Source organism: Periplaneta americana, chromosome 2, assembly GCF_040183065.1.
Source record: "Periplaneta americana isolate PAMFEO1 chromosome 2, P.americana_PAMFEO1_priV1, whole genome shotgun sequence".
Classification (NCBI taxonomy): Eukaryota; Metazoa; Arthropoda; class Insecta; order Blattodea; family Blattidae; genus Periplaneta; species Periplaneta americana.
Window position 1 is genome coordinate 138,851,178 of NC_091118.1, and position 16,318 is coordinate 138,867,495.

At 36.4% G+C, this 16,318-nt stretch overlaps 1 protein-coding gene across 1 annotated transcript in view; it reads right to left on the reverse strand.

Moving 5' to 3' along the window:
• Positions 1 to 8,500: 8,500 nt before the first annotated feature.
• LOC138694615 (esterase FE4-like) overlaps positions 8,501 to 16,318 on the reverse strand; it is a 29,752-nt gene continuing 21,934 nt past the window's right edge. The window contains exons 8-10 of the mRNA XM_069818532.1: positions 14,154 to 14,301; positions 10,507 to 10,636; positions 8,501 to 8,900 (exon numbers count right to left, since the gene is read on the reverse strand). Coding sequence (XP_069674633.1) covers positions 8,744 to 8,900; positions 10,507 to 10,636; positions 14,154 to 14,301 — 435 coding nt within the window. The 3' untranslated portion in view covers positions 8,501 to 8,743. The remainder of the gene's footprint in view (positions 8,901 to 10,506; positions 10,637 to 14,153; positions 14,302 to 16,318) is intronic.

The following is a 16,318-nucleotide window of genomic DNA, read 5'->3' on the forward strand; positions in this document are numbered from 1 at the left end:
TAGAACCATCGCATATTAAGTTCTAATTCTGACCCTGTCCTGAAGAAATCAAGGTTTTGATTTTCTGAATTTTTTCACAATGAAATAGATTCTTTATCTAGTCATTTTCTGATTTGGGAGACGGAAAATGAAGTCTGAAACATTCTTTTAGATGTTTACGGTGCACAATAAAATTAACAGTAATGTCAGGCGACAATTTATTATAGCCTATTGTATTATATTTATTTACATTCCATAGTATTCGTACATAACTTCACAGCTACAATATGGAACATGTAAAAAAAATCTTAATGTTAGGCCCTACAAAGTCCTAATTCATAGTCAGAATCTAGTTAAAGCATATACATAAGGATTTTGAAATATACTGAAGGACTTAATAGTACACTAGTGCAACACAAGGGGTTAGTATTGATCTAATTGAAATATACAGGGTGTTTAAAAAATACGGGGCATAATTTCAGGTATGTATTTCTGACATGTACACAATCAAAATAGTTCATTACAACATGTGTCCGGAAATGCTTTATTTCCGAGTTATGGCCTTCACAACATTGAAATTCACCGGAACGTTTTCCTTTCCGCAGGTTGTTGCCGTCAAAGGAGACATTAAGAGGGCACTCTGACAGTTCATTCCGAGGCGAAGGTTACATTCAGAGTTGTGTAGGCGTTAGACTGTGCGACATGTATTCAAATCAAGAGCTGGCAGAGATACACTTCATGTACGGTAAGGCGGACGGCAATGCTGCGCTGGCTCGTCGTTTGTACCAGGAGAGGTACCCACAGCGACAATGTCCAGATCGGAAGACATTTGTACGTCTCCATTACCGTCTGTGCGAGTATGGAAAATTTAACTCTCAAATTTAACTCTCCTGGTTTGGAATGGGGACGACCAAGATCTACAACTCCAGAAGTACAGGAGGAGATTCTGGAGGCTGTGAATATGACTCCTTCTATTAGCACACGAAGGGTAGCGTTGCAAGTCAATGTTGCTCATACGACTGTCTGGAGACTGTTGAAAGAGTATCAATTGTATCCTTATCATTTGCAACGTGTACAGGCCCTATCACCAGCAGATTACCCTGCACGAGTTAGGTTCTGTCAATGGTTCCTGCAGCAGTGTGGTGTAAATCCGAACTTTCCTGCCTTAGTATTATTTACAGATGAAGCACAGTTCACACGAGATGGCATAACAAAATTTCCACAATCAGCATGTATGGGCGTATGAAAACCCACGTGCAACTGTTCCATCTCATCACCAGGTGCGGTTCTCCCTCAACATGTGGGCCGGTATGATTGGTGATCGATTAGTTGGACCCCATGTACTTGTAAACGCCTGCCCAGGCGAACACAAACTTCCTGGAAAACACCATATCTCATGTCTTAGAAGACACTCCACTGATCAATCGTCAACACATTCACTTCTTGCATGATGGCGCTCCTGCACACTTCAGTCGTACGGCTCGCCGGTACTTGGATCGAAGGTTTCTTGATCGATGGATAGGTAGAGGTGGTCCAGTTGCTTGGCCTCCACGCTCACCTGATCTGAACCCTCTCGATTTCTACTTGTGGGGCCATTTAAAATTATTGGTTTATTCGTCTCCGGTGCCTGATTTGGAATCCCTTCGGAATCGAATTGTGGCATGTTCTGAGGACATACGCAATACTCCTGGAGTTTGGGATCGTGTTCGCAGGTCAATGAGACATCGATGTGGGGTCTGTATTCAAGCAGGAAGTGGACATTTTGAACATCTTCTGTAATGACAACGACCTGCGGAAAGAAAAACGTTCCGGTGAATTTCAATGTTGTGAAGGCCATAACTCGGAAATGAAGCATTTCCGGACACATGTTGTAATGAACTATTTTGATTGTCTACATGTAGGAAATGCATACCTAAAATTATGCCCCGTATTTTTAAACACTCTGTATACTAGACGTTAGTAAAGAAAATAATCTTATTGCCACGGGACTGATATAAGAATTTCAATTTTTATCTCATAATGTCATGTGACGATTCAGAAACAAGGAATACTCAGTGCGCAGAAACCAACGGGCCTGATTGTCTCGCGCAGATGACGTATGCTCCAGTTCCCAGCATGCTCTCACGCTTACTGCAGGGGGGTAAGAGGGGTATAGCATGCGCGCCACGAGAAGTTCGAGCTGAGTTTTGCTTGTAAGATACATATAGCTACGCCACGCAGTACTTTTCAATGTTACCTGAAATTTTATCTCTACCGCATACAACGTCTTCAGTCATTGCGCGATGTGAATTTCCAGAAACGGATTATAAGGCTCCAACGGATCACAATAAGTTAGGGCTATATGCTTTTCATACTACAGCTGCAACAGAGAAACAACATGAGCATGGTGTTCTAGCGGGACGGCGCATTGTCTCATTGAGAAAAAATGTTCGTGGATAACATTCAACGTCAATTGGTGAGGTCATGGCTGCCAATATCATGGCGTTCTAATTCTCCAGACGCGACGCTACCCGAGTTCTTTTTTTGGGGTTTAGTGAAGATTGTCTATGCACACGCCCCAGGGATACTGATGATATTAAAATAAAATGTATCGGATTATGAAAAAACTACCCCTGAGATGTTACATCACATGGCGTACGGGAGAAATAAACTTTACAATTTGAATTGTTTTGTGTACGCAATGGTGACACGTTGAGGTCTTATGTGGAAAAAGCCCCATTGTAGAATGTATATTACATACTGTAGATTAGTAAAAAATTAATAGCAACAGTTTTTGTGTTAACAGTGTTCTTCTATTACGTCTTCCCAAATGGATCATCCTGTACTTAGCAGGAGTAAATATTCTAGCGTGCTTAATTGTACATTCTTAAGAAAGACAGAGGAAATATCGTTGTTCATTATGTAGTCGTGGGAAACAAAAGCAGTTGAATATAATGAAGTACTCATAGCAACACTCGTGTGAAGTAATTTGTTAGTCGGCAGCGACATCTGCGTCTTACATTAATAAATCCTCCTCGTGACACTGTCGTTTTCCCAACCCAACTCATTGCAGTTGTTTATGGAGTTACTGTCAGAAAAGTTCTTACATTTTTCAAAATTTCTGTAAAAAGAAAGAAAATAATGTAAATATCACACGTTTAAAAGTGTATACAACATTTTATGCTACAAAATTTTTTCAAAAATTATGGAACTACAAAAATTGACTTAGTTATCTTAAAAATATTATTATGTTCATAATAATAAAGTATTCAATGAGGACTTGCTTTTAATATATTTCGAGTCGTATTCGGTGCTCTGGTGATCCGTGATAGACGTTAGATCTCATATTTTCCGGTTCAGACCCAGCCGAAGAATGAACAAGAAGAAGTGCTGAATTAAAATTATATAATATTGTGACTGCACCAGTTTTAATATACATATTGAAAAATTGGATGACAATAAAATGAGACATCTTCAAATAAAACAGCAGAAATGAAGTTGTTGAGAAAAACAAAAGTTCGTAGAAAATTAGATAAATTCAAGAATAAAGAAATAAAAAAAAACTATAATATATTCAATCAATGTAAAAAAGCTGAACAGTAAATAAACTGTTAGAAAGCTCATTTAAGAGATATGGAGGAAGATATATTGCCTAAGATTCCTCAACAGTATAATCCTTGTGGCAGACGTTATCGATGCAAACCAAGGAAAAGATGGAGTAACTTGTGATGTTGCATTGCCCATTCCCAGCAGCAACAGTAGTGGCGGTGACGACGGCGAGGAAAACCATAGGCCCTACCACTTATATCTACGAATAGGTATTATCTATTCCCAACGTTATTCGGAAACGAGTTTGGAAACCATATATCTGTGTTATGAGATAATTATCTTCAAAATTACTATAATTTTACTCAGCACGAAAAATAATTTAACTGACTTAATTTTACGATGAATTCTTAAGAAACACAGGAAATATCGTTGTTCATTATGTAAACGTGAGAAGCAAAAGCAGTAGAAAGTAATGAATTGCTGATAGCAACGCTCTTGTGAAGTCATTTGTTAGTCGGTAGCGACATCTGCGCCTTATATCAATAAATCTTCCTCGTAACGCTGCCGCTTTTCCAACTTCATTGCAGTTGTTCGGTTGCTGTCAGAAGAATTCCTGTATTTCTTGGTCTATGAAAAAGAATGAATTAGAGAAACCATAGCATGTTTCAATTTATCCACATTATTTTTCCTGTGAAAAAAAAAAATATATATATAAGAAAACTGTAAGAGTAGTTACTTGAAAATTTGCTTATTTTCGAGGGATATATTTAATTGTGTTCGTAATCGTCCTAAAAATCATGGAGTAATATATCGTGAAACAGATCACAAAAGATCGTAAACATACAGAGTAAAAGGAGTATAATTGCATTAATTTTAAGAAGAGAATCTATAAGTTGTAAGTAACCAAACATTCAAATGTCATTAGCCAAAAAATAAATAAATAAATAAATAAAAATAAAAATAATAATAATAATTTGTGCCTGAAACTTGAATCCCATTTATGGTAAAACTATTGGGTATTGAGACGTATGAGTGGTAAGATATCAAAGCGAAGAACAAGCCGAAAAAAAATATTCCTTTGTCATTTCTTCAAAACACGTTTCATTTGAGTAATAGCGTATAAAATTAACGGATTAAAAACGTATTTACAGTGTGGCGGAAATTTAATCTGTTAATTTTATACGTTATTACACAAATGACGCGTTTTTCGAAGAAACGACCAAGAAATATTTTTTGTGCGAGATCGTGCGTATTTGCTTGCTTTCCGCACACAACCAATACGCGGTAAGTGTGAAATACCACATTCAGTATTCCCAACGTAACACACATAACAATTTCCCTATTCTTACCGCTTAAGCGTCATATTCATTTTACTGCTTTAGGCTTTTAACATATTATTTTTAAAGACGTTCAATATAGTAATAATTATAAATTGGAAACTTACCACTGCAATTTCACCTAAATTGCACTGTTAATTATTGTTTTTGAATATTTGCAAAAATTAAGTAAACACTACAACACCACAAAAGTTACTGCATTTGTAATGCAAGTAACATTAAGGAAGCCGTGAAAAAATCAACAAGATTCCAGACTCAACATAGACTGGGGGGAAAAAAAAGACAGACGTATATCACGGCCTGCTGCATTATAGTAAACACAGAAAACATTTTATAGGAACAATGTTGAAGATAGATATATTTGTTTTCCAAAGTTGCCGTCATTGAACAGGAACCAAGGTGGAGATTTCATTGCAACTAATTAGAAATTCCTCTTTCAGGTATGTAATAAACGATCTTCGCACAAAATAATGTACGATACACGAGCGGTATGTTTGTTTTCATGTTCTCGGAAATTAAAAAAGCTCAACTACGTTTCGCTTTTTCAATCTTTTCCTCGAACATGAAAACTTCAACATACCGCTCTTGTAACGCATGTTACTATTCCGTATTCTTCTTCAAATTGATATCCTACCACTCATTCGTCTCAATACCCAATAGTTTTATCTTAAATGGGAGTCAATCTTCAGATACAAATTATGGTTTTTCTTTCGGCTAAACCGTTATTCAATCAAAATGACGTTTGACTTTTTGGTTACTTACAACCTAAAGATTCTGTTCTTAAAATTAATGCAGTTATACTCTTTTCACCCTGTATTTCAATAAAGGTATTGAATACGAGAATTATGAACAAGAAAAATCTTCATTACTCTCATGAAACCGCCATTTGTGTTATTCTCTTTATTATTTGGCTAGGTAATAATTTTATTATGCATGTACTCATGTAAATTTATTCGTAGAAAACTTTGTACACCATGAATTCTTATTCTCTATCTAAACAAGATTTTTGTTGTGAATGTGTAACTGTAGATGTTTTGTGGAAAATGTAAAGTTAATAAGTATGTTTTAGGCAAACAAAGATTTTATTAGTTAACAATTTAGGAAATATGTAATTATAATAAAGAATTTTAAGAAATTTAAGGGGAAGGACCTGCAGGAAATCTTCTTTCTCATATAATTTAAGTGGAGCCTCTATTTCCCTAACATAGTTTCACATCAATGTATGAAGCCATTTAAATATATTTTCACTTTTTTCCTTTATGGTACAGTCACAGACATAAAATGCAATGATGTATCTGCTCTCAAGAGTATCACAGAATCACAAATCTTATCTTAAATGAAAGCTCAAAGACTGCTAATCAATTTTGTTTGATTTTTTTTAGAAATTTTAATTTTTATATTTTTATTTTTATTTTCCTTATTTATGAACAGAAAGAAAAATTGCACGTATATGTTAAATATATTTTTTAAATTTCCAATTTGACAATTTCCTCTTACAGAATTATTAATGCATAATGTGAGAATATGGCCTGAAAATTTTATTCAATTATCTCTATTATTGTCTGAGATATAAAGGACCCGACCTTAAACAACACAACGAAACAAGACACAGTTTTGCCTGACTCAGCTCCCCCAACTCGAGACAAATTCTATTTTACTGACGTCACTCCTATTGACGTAATGAAAGCCATCCGACGCATCAAGACGAAAGCTCAAGGGCTAGACAACATTAGCATATTACTCATACAGAAAATACAAGACATAGTAATACCTACAATTGCACACATATTCAATAGTTCCTTAATCACTTCAACTTTCCCTAAAATATGGAAGCAAGCTTTCGTTCTTCCTCTTCCAAAAGTCAAAGTTCCCACCGACCCGAACGACTATAGACCAATCAGTATCCTGCCAGCCATATCAAAAGCACTGGAAAGAATCGTACACAGACAAATTACTAACTACATGAACGAACACAAACTATTCGACAAGTATCAGTCAGGTTTCAGAGCTGGACACAACACAAGCACTGCTCTACTTAAAGTGACAGAAGACATTCGTGAAGCAATCGACTCTAATAAAGTAACAATACTAACACTTCTTGACCTTAGCAAAGCTTTCAACTCTGTAAATTTCGACCTGCTCACCCATAAATTGAGAAATCTGCATTTGTCAGAGACTGCTGTGAGTTGGTTCGAATCCTACTTACGGGAAAGACAACAATGTGTTGTATCCGGGAATCGAAACTCTTCCTCGTTTAACATAACTTCAGGTATACCACAGGGTTCGGTACTCGGACCATTGTTGTTCACGATATATGTCAGTGATATTACATCTCATGTAAGGCATTGTAACTATCACTTGTATGCTGACGACCTTCAATGCTACATCTCTTCCCGCTTAGATCGAATAAATGACGCTATAGATAAATTGAACAAAGACATTGACTCGATTGTGACATGGACAAAGAAATTCCATCTTAATATCAATCCTGGAAAGACACAAGCAATCATATTAGGACACAAACGGCAAACCGACGCTGTAAAGCACCTCGACATTTCCCCCGTTAAAGTAAGTACAGTGCATATCCCTTTCAGTTCTTCGGTAAAAAAATCTTGGCATTCACATGGATAATAATCTCAACTGGGACATGCAAATCACAGAAACCTGCAGAAAAGTATATTCTATTATTCATGTGCTAAAAAGGATAAATGTTCATCTTCCCTCTTGCTTAAAAAAGTCCCTTGTGCAGACCCTTGTATTTCCCTATTTTGACTATGCAGACATTTTACTGACTGACCTTTCCAGCGACAACAAAATGAAACTTCAACGTGCTCATAATTTGTGTGTACGTTTTGTAAGCAATGTTCGTAAATATGATCATATTACCCCATCCCTGGAAGCAATAGGTTGGCTTAAACTAGATAAGAAAAGAAATTTACATTCACTTCTCTTTCTCTTCGAAATCTTGAACTCTTCTATTCCTTCGTACCTGTCGTCTCGCTTCACTTACCTTTCTTCCCACCACAATCTGAACACACGCTCTCGCCATGAAACAATACTAACAATACCATCCCATCGCACCTCCTCATACTCATCCTCTTTCACAATAGCCCTGCCAAGACTCTGGAATTCGTTACCTGCTAGCATCAGGGAATGTCGAAATAAAATTCAATTCAAACGCAAACTTACTAGGCACTTGGTCAGTAATTGAGACTCGTTCAGACATGGTTTCTTGTAAATAGTTCTTTTAATCTACCACAAAATATCTCAATATCCGGTAATTTCATCACTATAGAATTTTGTTATTGTAGGTTTAATTTGTAATTTAGTAAATACAAAAATATTCTTTGTTCTTAACTTCTACGATAAAATGTCTAGCTTTCATTAATCAGGTATTCTTGTCGTACTTTAATTTTTATTGTAATTGTAAATTTAATATTAATTGTAATCTTATTGTTCATGTTATAGTTGTAATCCCCTGGTAGAGGGGCAGAGAAGGCCTGACGGCCTTATCTCTACCAGGTTAAATAAATAAATCTAAACTAATCTAATCAATACTATGAAGTACTTTTAAGCTAAAAATAAAAAAAATAAAATAATAATTTTGACACATATTTGGTCATTCCTGTAGGTCCTTCCCCTTAATATTCGTAACATATTGTAATACATTTATTAAAATCTGACATGTCAATAGAGGTTTCTTTACAAGAGCTACCGTTACAATAAAATCACGAATAGGTCTAGCCTATATGCGATGAAGCTGGACGTAAGAGCAATCCAATTACAAAGCTGTGTATTGTGTAGATGCAAATGATTATAGGAAAAGTATACTAATTAGAGACTGATACGCATTCTCATTTGAGACAAACAACTACAAACACTGAAAATTTCTTAGCAGTTTATGAATCGAAAACGGAGCTCCATAACTTTCTCCTATCCTCCTTCAGATCCCGTTTCATGCTAAGTTCCTTGTCGATGTTGAGGTAAACAGGATCTTGCTTTGTATATGGCTCCCATTTCACATTGAGCATATCATCCATTGTTGAAGATGGATCCCTGAAAAAAATTAAATTATTACAATGTTTTTAAAGTTGTATTTTATTATTTTTTTCTGGATATATGAGTGGTTAGTATTCCTACATTAGGCGTAAGATTGCGGATTTAAAACGGGATGAGGGCATGTCTATAAAATACTTCGTTATTTTCAAAGATAAGCAAACCCGTAGATGTTTAAAATATTTACTTTACAGAAAATAGCTATGCTACTCATTGAGAAATGTTGAGGCAAATATTTTCGTCCATTTCTTGGATGTGTCAAAATATATCTGTCACTTTTAGTGTTGGTGGTTACGACTTCCGCTTTACGGCTTCCCCTAGTGTAGAATTAAATTCTCCAAACTGCCAAATTAACAGTTCAAAGAATTTTAAATGGCCATAGGCCTATCTGAAGATGTGTTCAACAAGGAATTTATGAGCAAATCTAACTTGATTTTCTCTTTTGCAGTGTGATGATATGACTCATAAGGAGAGAATTTGGAAACCAAAATAATATTTTTTTGTAAACCTAATCTATTCTTCTTTATTGTCTATATGTATATGTATTTGTATGTATATGTATATATTTGTCTTCAAGCAATATACCTTTCGGTGAGGCGGCACTTCACATTATTAGCAAACAGTGCCGTCTCCCCGTTTTGCACGCCTCTCCTGCAAGTCAATTGGGACAGTACAGTACTTATTTTTAATTTATAATTGCAATTCTTCCACTAGTCTTTTCTTGTGTTTCATCAATTCTTCTTCTACTTTACTCCTATATTACTCCTATATTATCATTATACAAAAAAGACTGTAACCCCCCCCTCACTACATCTCTAATTATTTGCACTTTCCACTGCTCCCTTTTCCACATAGCTACTTTTTAGGTCTTAGTTTTCTTCTCTCACGATTTATTTCCCCTCCACACCATTTCCTTAAGTCATTCTGTTTTTTCACCTTGTTTTCCCCTCTTCCTTCATCACTGCTCCCTGAACTATATCCTACTTGCGTTACTCTACTTCTCTTCAGCCTCGATTTAGATCTTAGTTCCTTCACCCGCTTCGGAATTGCTCCCATCTGATGTCCACTATTTCCATTCGCATGCATTGAGATCTTGTACTGCTGAGTTTGCTGAACTTGCTGAATACCAGTTCGCATCACTCCTGTTTCTTCTTCAGTTGACGTCATGCCTGCTTTCCGGAAATTTTTGCTGAGTTTGATACATTTACAATTGACTCGCGTACACTCACCACACTTGTGTCACTAACCTCGTCTTTAGATACAATATTCTTGATTTTTTCTTTCAAAAATTTTCTGTTCCTTTATTTTTCTTCTGAGTCTACTATCGGTTCCTTTAACGTTACTAAGCACTCCTCTACACTAAAGACCAAATTGTTTATCTTAATTTTGTCCTTGATGAGTTTCGCGAATTCTCCATTTTTTCGTGCTGCTTTAAGAAAAGGGATTAAAACTCTCTTCTACTTCTCACTTCGTAGCTCCAGTCGTCATCTATTCTGATCGTTGTGTTCCCTTGCATCCTTCTATTCTTCATAATCCTCTCCTTCGTAACCACACTCTTAAATTTATTGTCTATATAAATTATAAGGACCAATTCATGCATACTTACCCTGTTCTTGCAAAGTTTGCCAAACATTTGACCATTCTTTTTATTGTCTTCATCTCATTGGAATCTTCTTCTACAGGGTCGCTGATGGCAGTATTAAACATGTACCCTAGTTCATCGCAGTGAGCTACTCCTGGAATTTAAAAGACAGTATAAGAATACAATGCATTAGAGAAGTTTTCGAGGAAACAATTGAAAGACCCTAACCCGTCAGATCAAAGAGCATGAGGGAGGGAACAAGCATATGGATTAAGGGCGGTAATTCAGTTTCTGAAGCCCTCCGGTATACAGTGAATGCTAAATATATCTAGTGACCGTTAGAAACTTAATTTACAATTCATTTTGATAAGGTCAGCTAAGCCAAATACTAATGTTATTATATATCAATATATTAAATCTTTCAATCTTATGGCTTAACACAAATATAAAACAAATTAACTCAGTGTTTTATATATTTACATAATGTTATATTATCTTACAAAACGTGCATTCTTGCAATCTTTGTGTTAAAATACTGTCTACTATAGTAGATATGCTTTCCAAACCATGTTCAGAACACAAGGTCCTGTCCAGAACATGATGAAAGTTTCCTCCCTTCCAAACATAAATTTTAAAGAGACCCTCGAACCGACAAAAGAACAGTAGCGGTCAAAGTCCTCTCTTACACTAAGCTGCTGTCAAACATTTTATATTACTTCAGTTGTGTGAAATGAAACCTTCAGTGGATTGAGGGATGGACTTTAGAATCTGTTCCAAACTATAAAATTCTAACTTCATTGTTATTCACTTATTCGGTAGGTAATTACTACTGATCTGTTTGGGTAGAATTTGATTTAACAGACCTATCGGTAAAGAAGAAAGTAAAATGCATTCCAAATGATCTAAAAGTAATTTAAAGTATTAAAAATGACCTATTAGTTCAGAAAAGTAAAAAATAAAAAAAAATTCAATATAAGAAATTACTTTTTTACGTTGATATAAACGTAGAAAGGATAGGCATCGTCCTAATGTGAAAAATACGAAGATGACTTTTCATCAACATCCGCCCCCTAGTCATAACTAATGCTAAATATACGCAAAAGAACAACTTTAAGCCAAACATATCGTTACAGTACGAGGATTGTTCGAAAAGGTCATAACTTGACACAGAAATTAAACTAAGTATATTTTGAAGCAATCTTTATTTCTCAACATAATCCCTCCCGGGATTCACACAATTGGTCCACCGCGCCGGTGCTGCAATGCTGCTAAACTCTCCTTGTACACAGATTCCTCGAGGTCTGCAAGAAACCCCTTCTGCTGCTGTGATAACCTCTTTATTTAACGAAAATTTCTTCTCAGCCAAATGAGTTTTGAGTTTTGGGAAACGAAAGAATTCTGAGGGTGCGAAATCTGGTGAATAGGGGGTTGCGGAAACAATTCGAACCGTAGTTCGTGTAGTTTAGCAACCGCGATTGCAGGCGTGTGAGCAGGTGCATTGTCGTGATGAAACAACACTTTCTTCTTGGACATACCCCGCCGCCTATCGCGAATTTTTTCTATCAGTTTCTGCAGGAGATTTGAATAATATCGCCAGTTATTTTGTCCTTCCTTTTCTACATACCAAATAATGGGTATCCGCTTAGAATCTCAAAACACGAGTACCAAGACTTTTCCAGCCAATTGAACAGCTTTTGCTTTCTTTGAAGGCGGAGAATCACTGTGCTTCCATTGTTTCGACTGCTGTTTTGTCTCTCGTATATAGTAGTGGATCCAGTTTTCATCAGTGCTTACAAAACGCCTCTAAAGTTGGGATATTTTTCTCGAATAGAGCCAGACAATCCCTCGATATTAGATATTGGACGTGCTTTTATTTCGGTGTTAACAAACGCGGAACTTACCTTGCAGAGATTACATTTTCGTGGGGGTACTGTAGAATGAATGCCAAAAAATACGCAAAGGAAAACGCTCTGGATTTGAAGGTTCTGACGAATAATTTGATTTTCATACAAACCCATTTTCAAACTGTGTCTGAAACTATTACACGGTTAGAAAAGTCAGAGCAAGAGATGCCGGAAGCCCTCAAATTAGTTGATGAAACGACACAGAGAATTAATGAGACACCAAGTACACCGGTTACTGACCGTGTAAAACAGAAGTGGAAATCAATTTTATGTAAAAATAACCGATATGGAACATTGTGTAATATAAACAGCAAATTTGTGGACATAGAGTCACTCGAGAATAAAGGACTGTCTCTTAGAGACTGCAATGATGTTAGGTTTTTTCGTTTTGTTCCTATCACGTCATGCAACGTAGAATTCAGCTTTTCACAGTACAAACTGTGCTTGGCAGATAACCGAAAAAGATTTACATTTTAGACACTGAAAATGTATCTTGTAGTACATTGCAATTCGGTACTGTAACTGCACTTCCTAAAGACGACCAATAGGATAAACGAAGAAATTAAAATTGCTACATGTTTATTTCCACCATTAACACTGTGTATAATTAAACACAAATGCTTATAAAAGACAGGAGAATAAATGCTTTTCACATTCTTTTGACATTGTCATTGTGTAATGTATATTTACTTTCAGAATGTGCATATATGCATGTTTTCCCATACTACCGTACTTTATTCTAATAGCAACGTTGTTATCTCAACAAATCTCTACCTTTCCCTACCTGCAGCGAGTCAACAGTCTATAGTACATGCATAGTAAACTTATTGTATCGGGTCCCAAATCTCAAAGCCTGGTCATCTATATGTCAGTCCACGAACTTTTCAAACGCACCTTAAATATAGGCTACAGAGTGTACAGTCTTAGAAAAAAGTTCTGTCGTACAGACACTTTATAAGTCTCAGAAAGAAGGCAGTGCGCATGATCAGAACGCATGTGACCTGGGTCACAAGAAGACTAGTTGAGATAATAAAATTAGTTTTGTTTCGTTGTATGTCTGATCATGCACCCTACCTCCTTTCTGGGACTTATAAAAGTATCTTAGCGACAAAAATTTTTTCTAAGACTGTGCATAAGCTTACTTGTATGATTTAACGTAATACCACAGTCTAGTATATACAGTCACGAAACTTGAGTTGTTGAGAATACAGGAACAATAGACTGTGCCAGTACTATTTCGCATTGTCTGTGATGAGGTGATAGTAGCTATCCTAGTGGTTAACAACTATCCGTGGATGCATATTTCCTACGTATTGAGCTTCGTAACTGTATATACTAGACTGTGGTAATACTTTATCGACGTAGCTTACTTGTCTTTATAATGTCGTAGGTCGTCAACGTCGAGTAGCACCATTCTCAGCTTGCGAGTTCAAGCGAGTTCAAGTCCGTGCGAAAAGAGGAAGTGAAAATTGTCTAACGCTTTTGCTTAGAACAGCTTTGCCACTCCATCATTTAGCGAAGTGTGCATAAGTGGTATTTTACTAAAGTGTCGGTAACTACGCCCATTTCCATGACGGTCTAAAAGTGTGCAATGCCGACACTGGTTCTAGGTTCTAGGAATAAGCTGCTGGACTTGCCATGCTGTTGCCCTTGACGCAGAGTGCAACGAGAGAGGGTATGGTGGAAAGTACATCCTGAGAATTTGTCAAGACCTTTCTTTCACCACACGAATTCCAGTTAAACTGTCCACCACAAATTTTCACTCACCTGGTTGCGTAAGTTTTAAAGCACGTTTTGTTAGTCCAAGCTCACCATCGAATGCGAAGTAGTAATAATAAACGGGTGCTGTAGAGTAGGGGGCTTGCATCTTAACTGTTCTGTCCGCGCCAATGAAGTATGCCATATCTGAAAGACACTGTGAAAGAAAATAATTATATTCAAGCGCAATATTCAGTATCTAAAGGCCTACTGCAGACGATCTCCCTGATTTCAATTCCATACTGTACATGATACAATGTATAACAATGAAACATAGAGCGACTGAAAGAGAACTCGCTAAGTTTTTTTGAGCTACAAGTAAGTGTTTGATGTGCGCCCCCCAAATCATTGTGACACAGGTCGTCACTGTAATCTAACTCTTCCCAGACACGTCAGAGTATATGTTAGTCAATGTTAGTCACAGCCGCGACTGTTAAAAGTAGTGATTTGAAAGTTTTAATAAATTAAATTTTATCACAGTCACATTTACATACTGCTTTCGACGCCCGCGGATGTAGGGCGGAAGAGACAGTGCATAGTGGAGCTTCACATTTTCGCTTGGAAAGATAAATTTTGCACTGTATAATTTATGAAACTTGGGGCACAAATTCACAAGCAACTAAGAGGCTATATTTCGAATTGCATCGAGATACTTGCACAGTTTCAGAATAGGCTATGAATGATTATGATGACATATGTAAAGTTGCCGAAGTTTTGGAAGGGCAAGAAGACTTTGGTGAAATTGAGAGTTTGTGTGCCTGTGTGATGTTGAACGGTCCTTCTCCGGGTATCGTGAATTGTTCCGAAACAACCGACATTGGTTTGTGAAGGAAAACTTGGGAAAAGTCTTCATTGTTCACTGCAATAGCGAACTATTTGGAATATTGTACGAAATGGAAAGATAAAAATTGGAAATTTATCCTTTGAAGAGGTGGAAAAATTCGAATACCTGGGAGCAACAGTAACAAATATAAATATTACTCGGGAGGAAATTAAACACAGAATAAATATGGGAAATGCCTGTTATTATTCGGTGAGAATCTTTTATCATCCAGTCTGTTGTCAAAAAATCTGAAAGTTAGAATTTACAAAACAGTTATATTACCGGTTGTTCTTTATGGTTGTGAAACTTGGACTCTCATTTTGAGAGAGGAATATAGATTAAGGGTGTTTGAGAATAATGTGCTTAGGAAAATATTTGGGGCTAAGAGAGATGAAGTTACAGGAGAATGGAGAAAGTTACACAATACAGAACTGCACGCGTTGTATTCTTCACCTGACACAATTAGGAACATTAAATACAGACGTTTGAGATGGACAGGGCATGTAGCATGTATGGGTGAATAGTTGGGAGGCCGGAGGGAAAAAGGCCTTTGGGGAGGCCGAGATGTAGATGGGAAGATAGTATTAAATTGGATTTGAGGGAGGTGGGATATGATGATAGAGACTGGATTAATCTTTCTCAAGACAGAGACTAATGGCGGGCTTATGTGAGGGCTGCAATGAACCTCCGGGTTCTTAAAAGCCAGTAACTAAGTAAGTAAGAAAATCAATATTTTCAGTTTTTTAGCACTTAAATTCCGTTCTCTAAGTATTACTAATTAACAATAAGAGGCAAATGCCATGGAATTCCTGCATTGAAATAGCCGTACGAGTCGTTTGATCAGAAACTAATGATCAGGGAACAGAACTTGTTGTCCAATGAAACAGGTTTACTGTTACTTAACTACAGATACGGGTTTGTTTACTTGCGCGTGAGTAGTCATTGTCAGCGGCGGAAAGGGATACGTAGAGCCACAGATTTCCACATAATGACATGTAGCGTACAATAAATATAGTAATATACTTCTGGTAATAGAGGGGAGTTGATAGGCAAAGTAATTAATCATTTCATTTTGAATTTAAAGACTGAAATATAAGAATTATTTAAGCATGCCAGTAAACTGGTAATTCAGAAATTGAAGAATACGAGTTACATCATTCATATTCATTGTTTGTAAATTTAAATGAATTATTAAATCCAGCAAATATTCTACAGATCAATGTTGATAATGTTATGCACTCACAAAAAGGCTTACATTAATGAGTTACTTTAGGGGTATAATAAGTAGGCCTACTGATTGCAGTGTAGCATTTGTTACTTTGAAAAAAATAGTTTTGAAACAATCATCCAA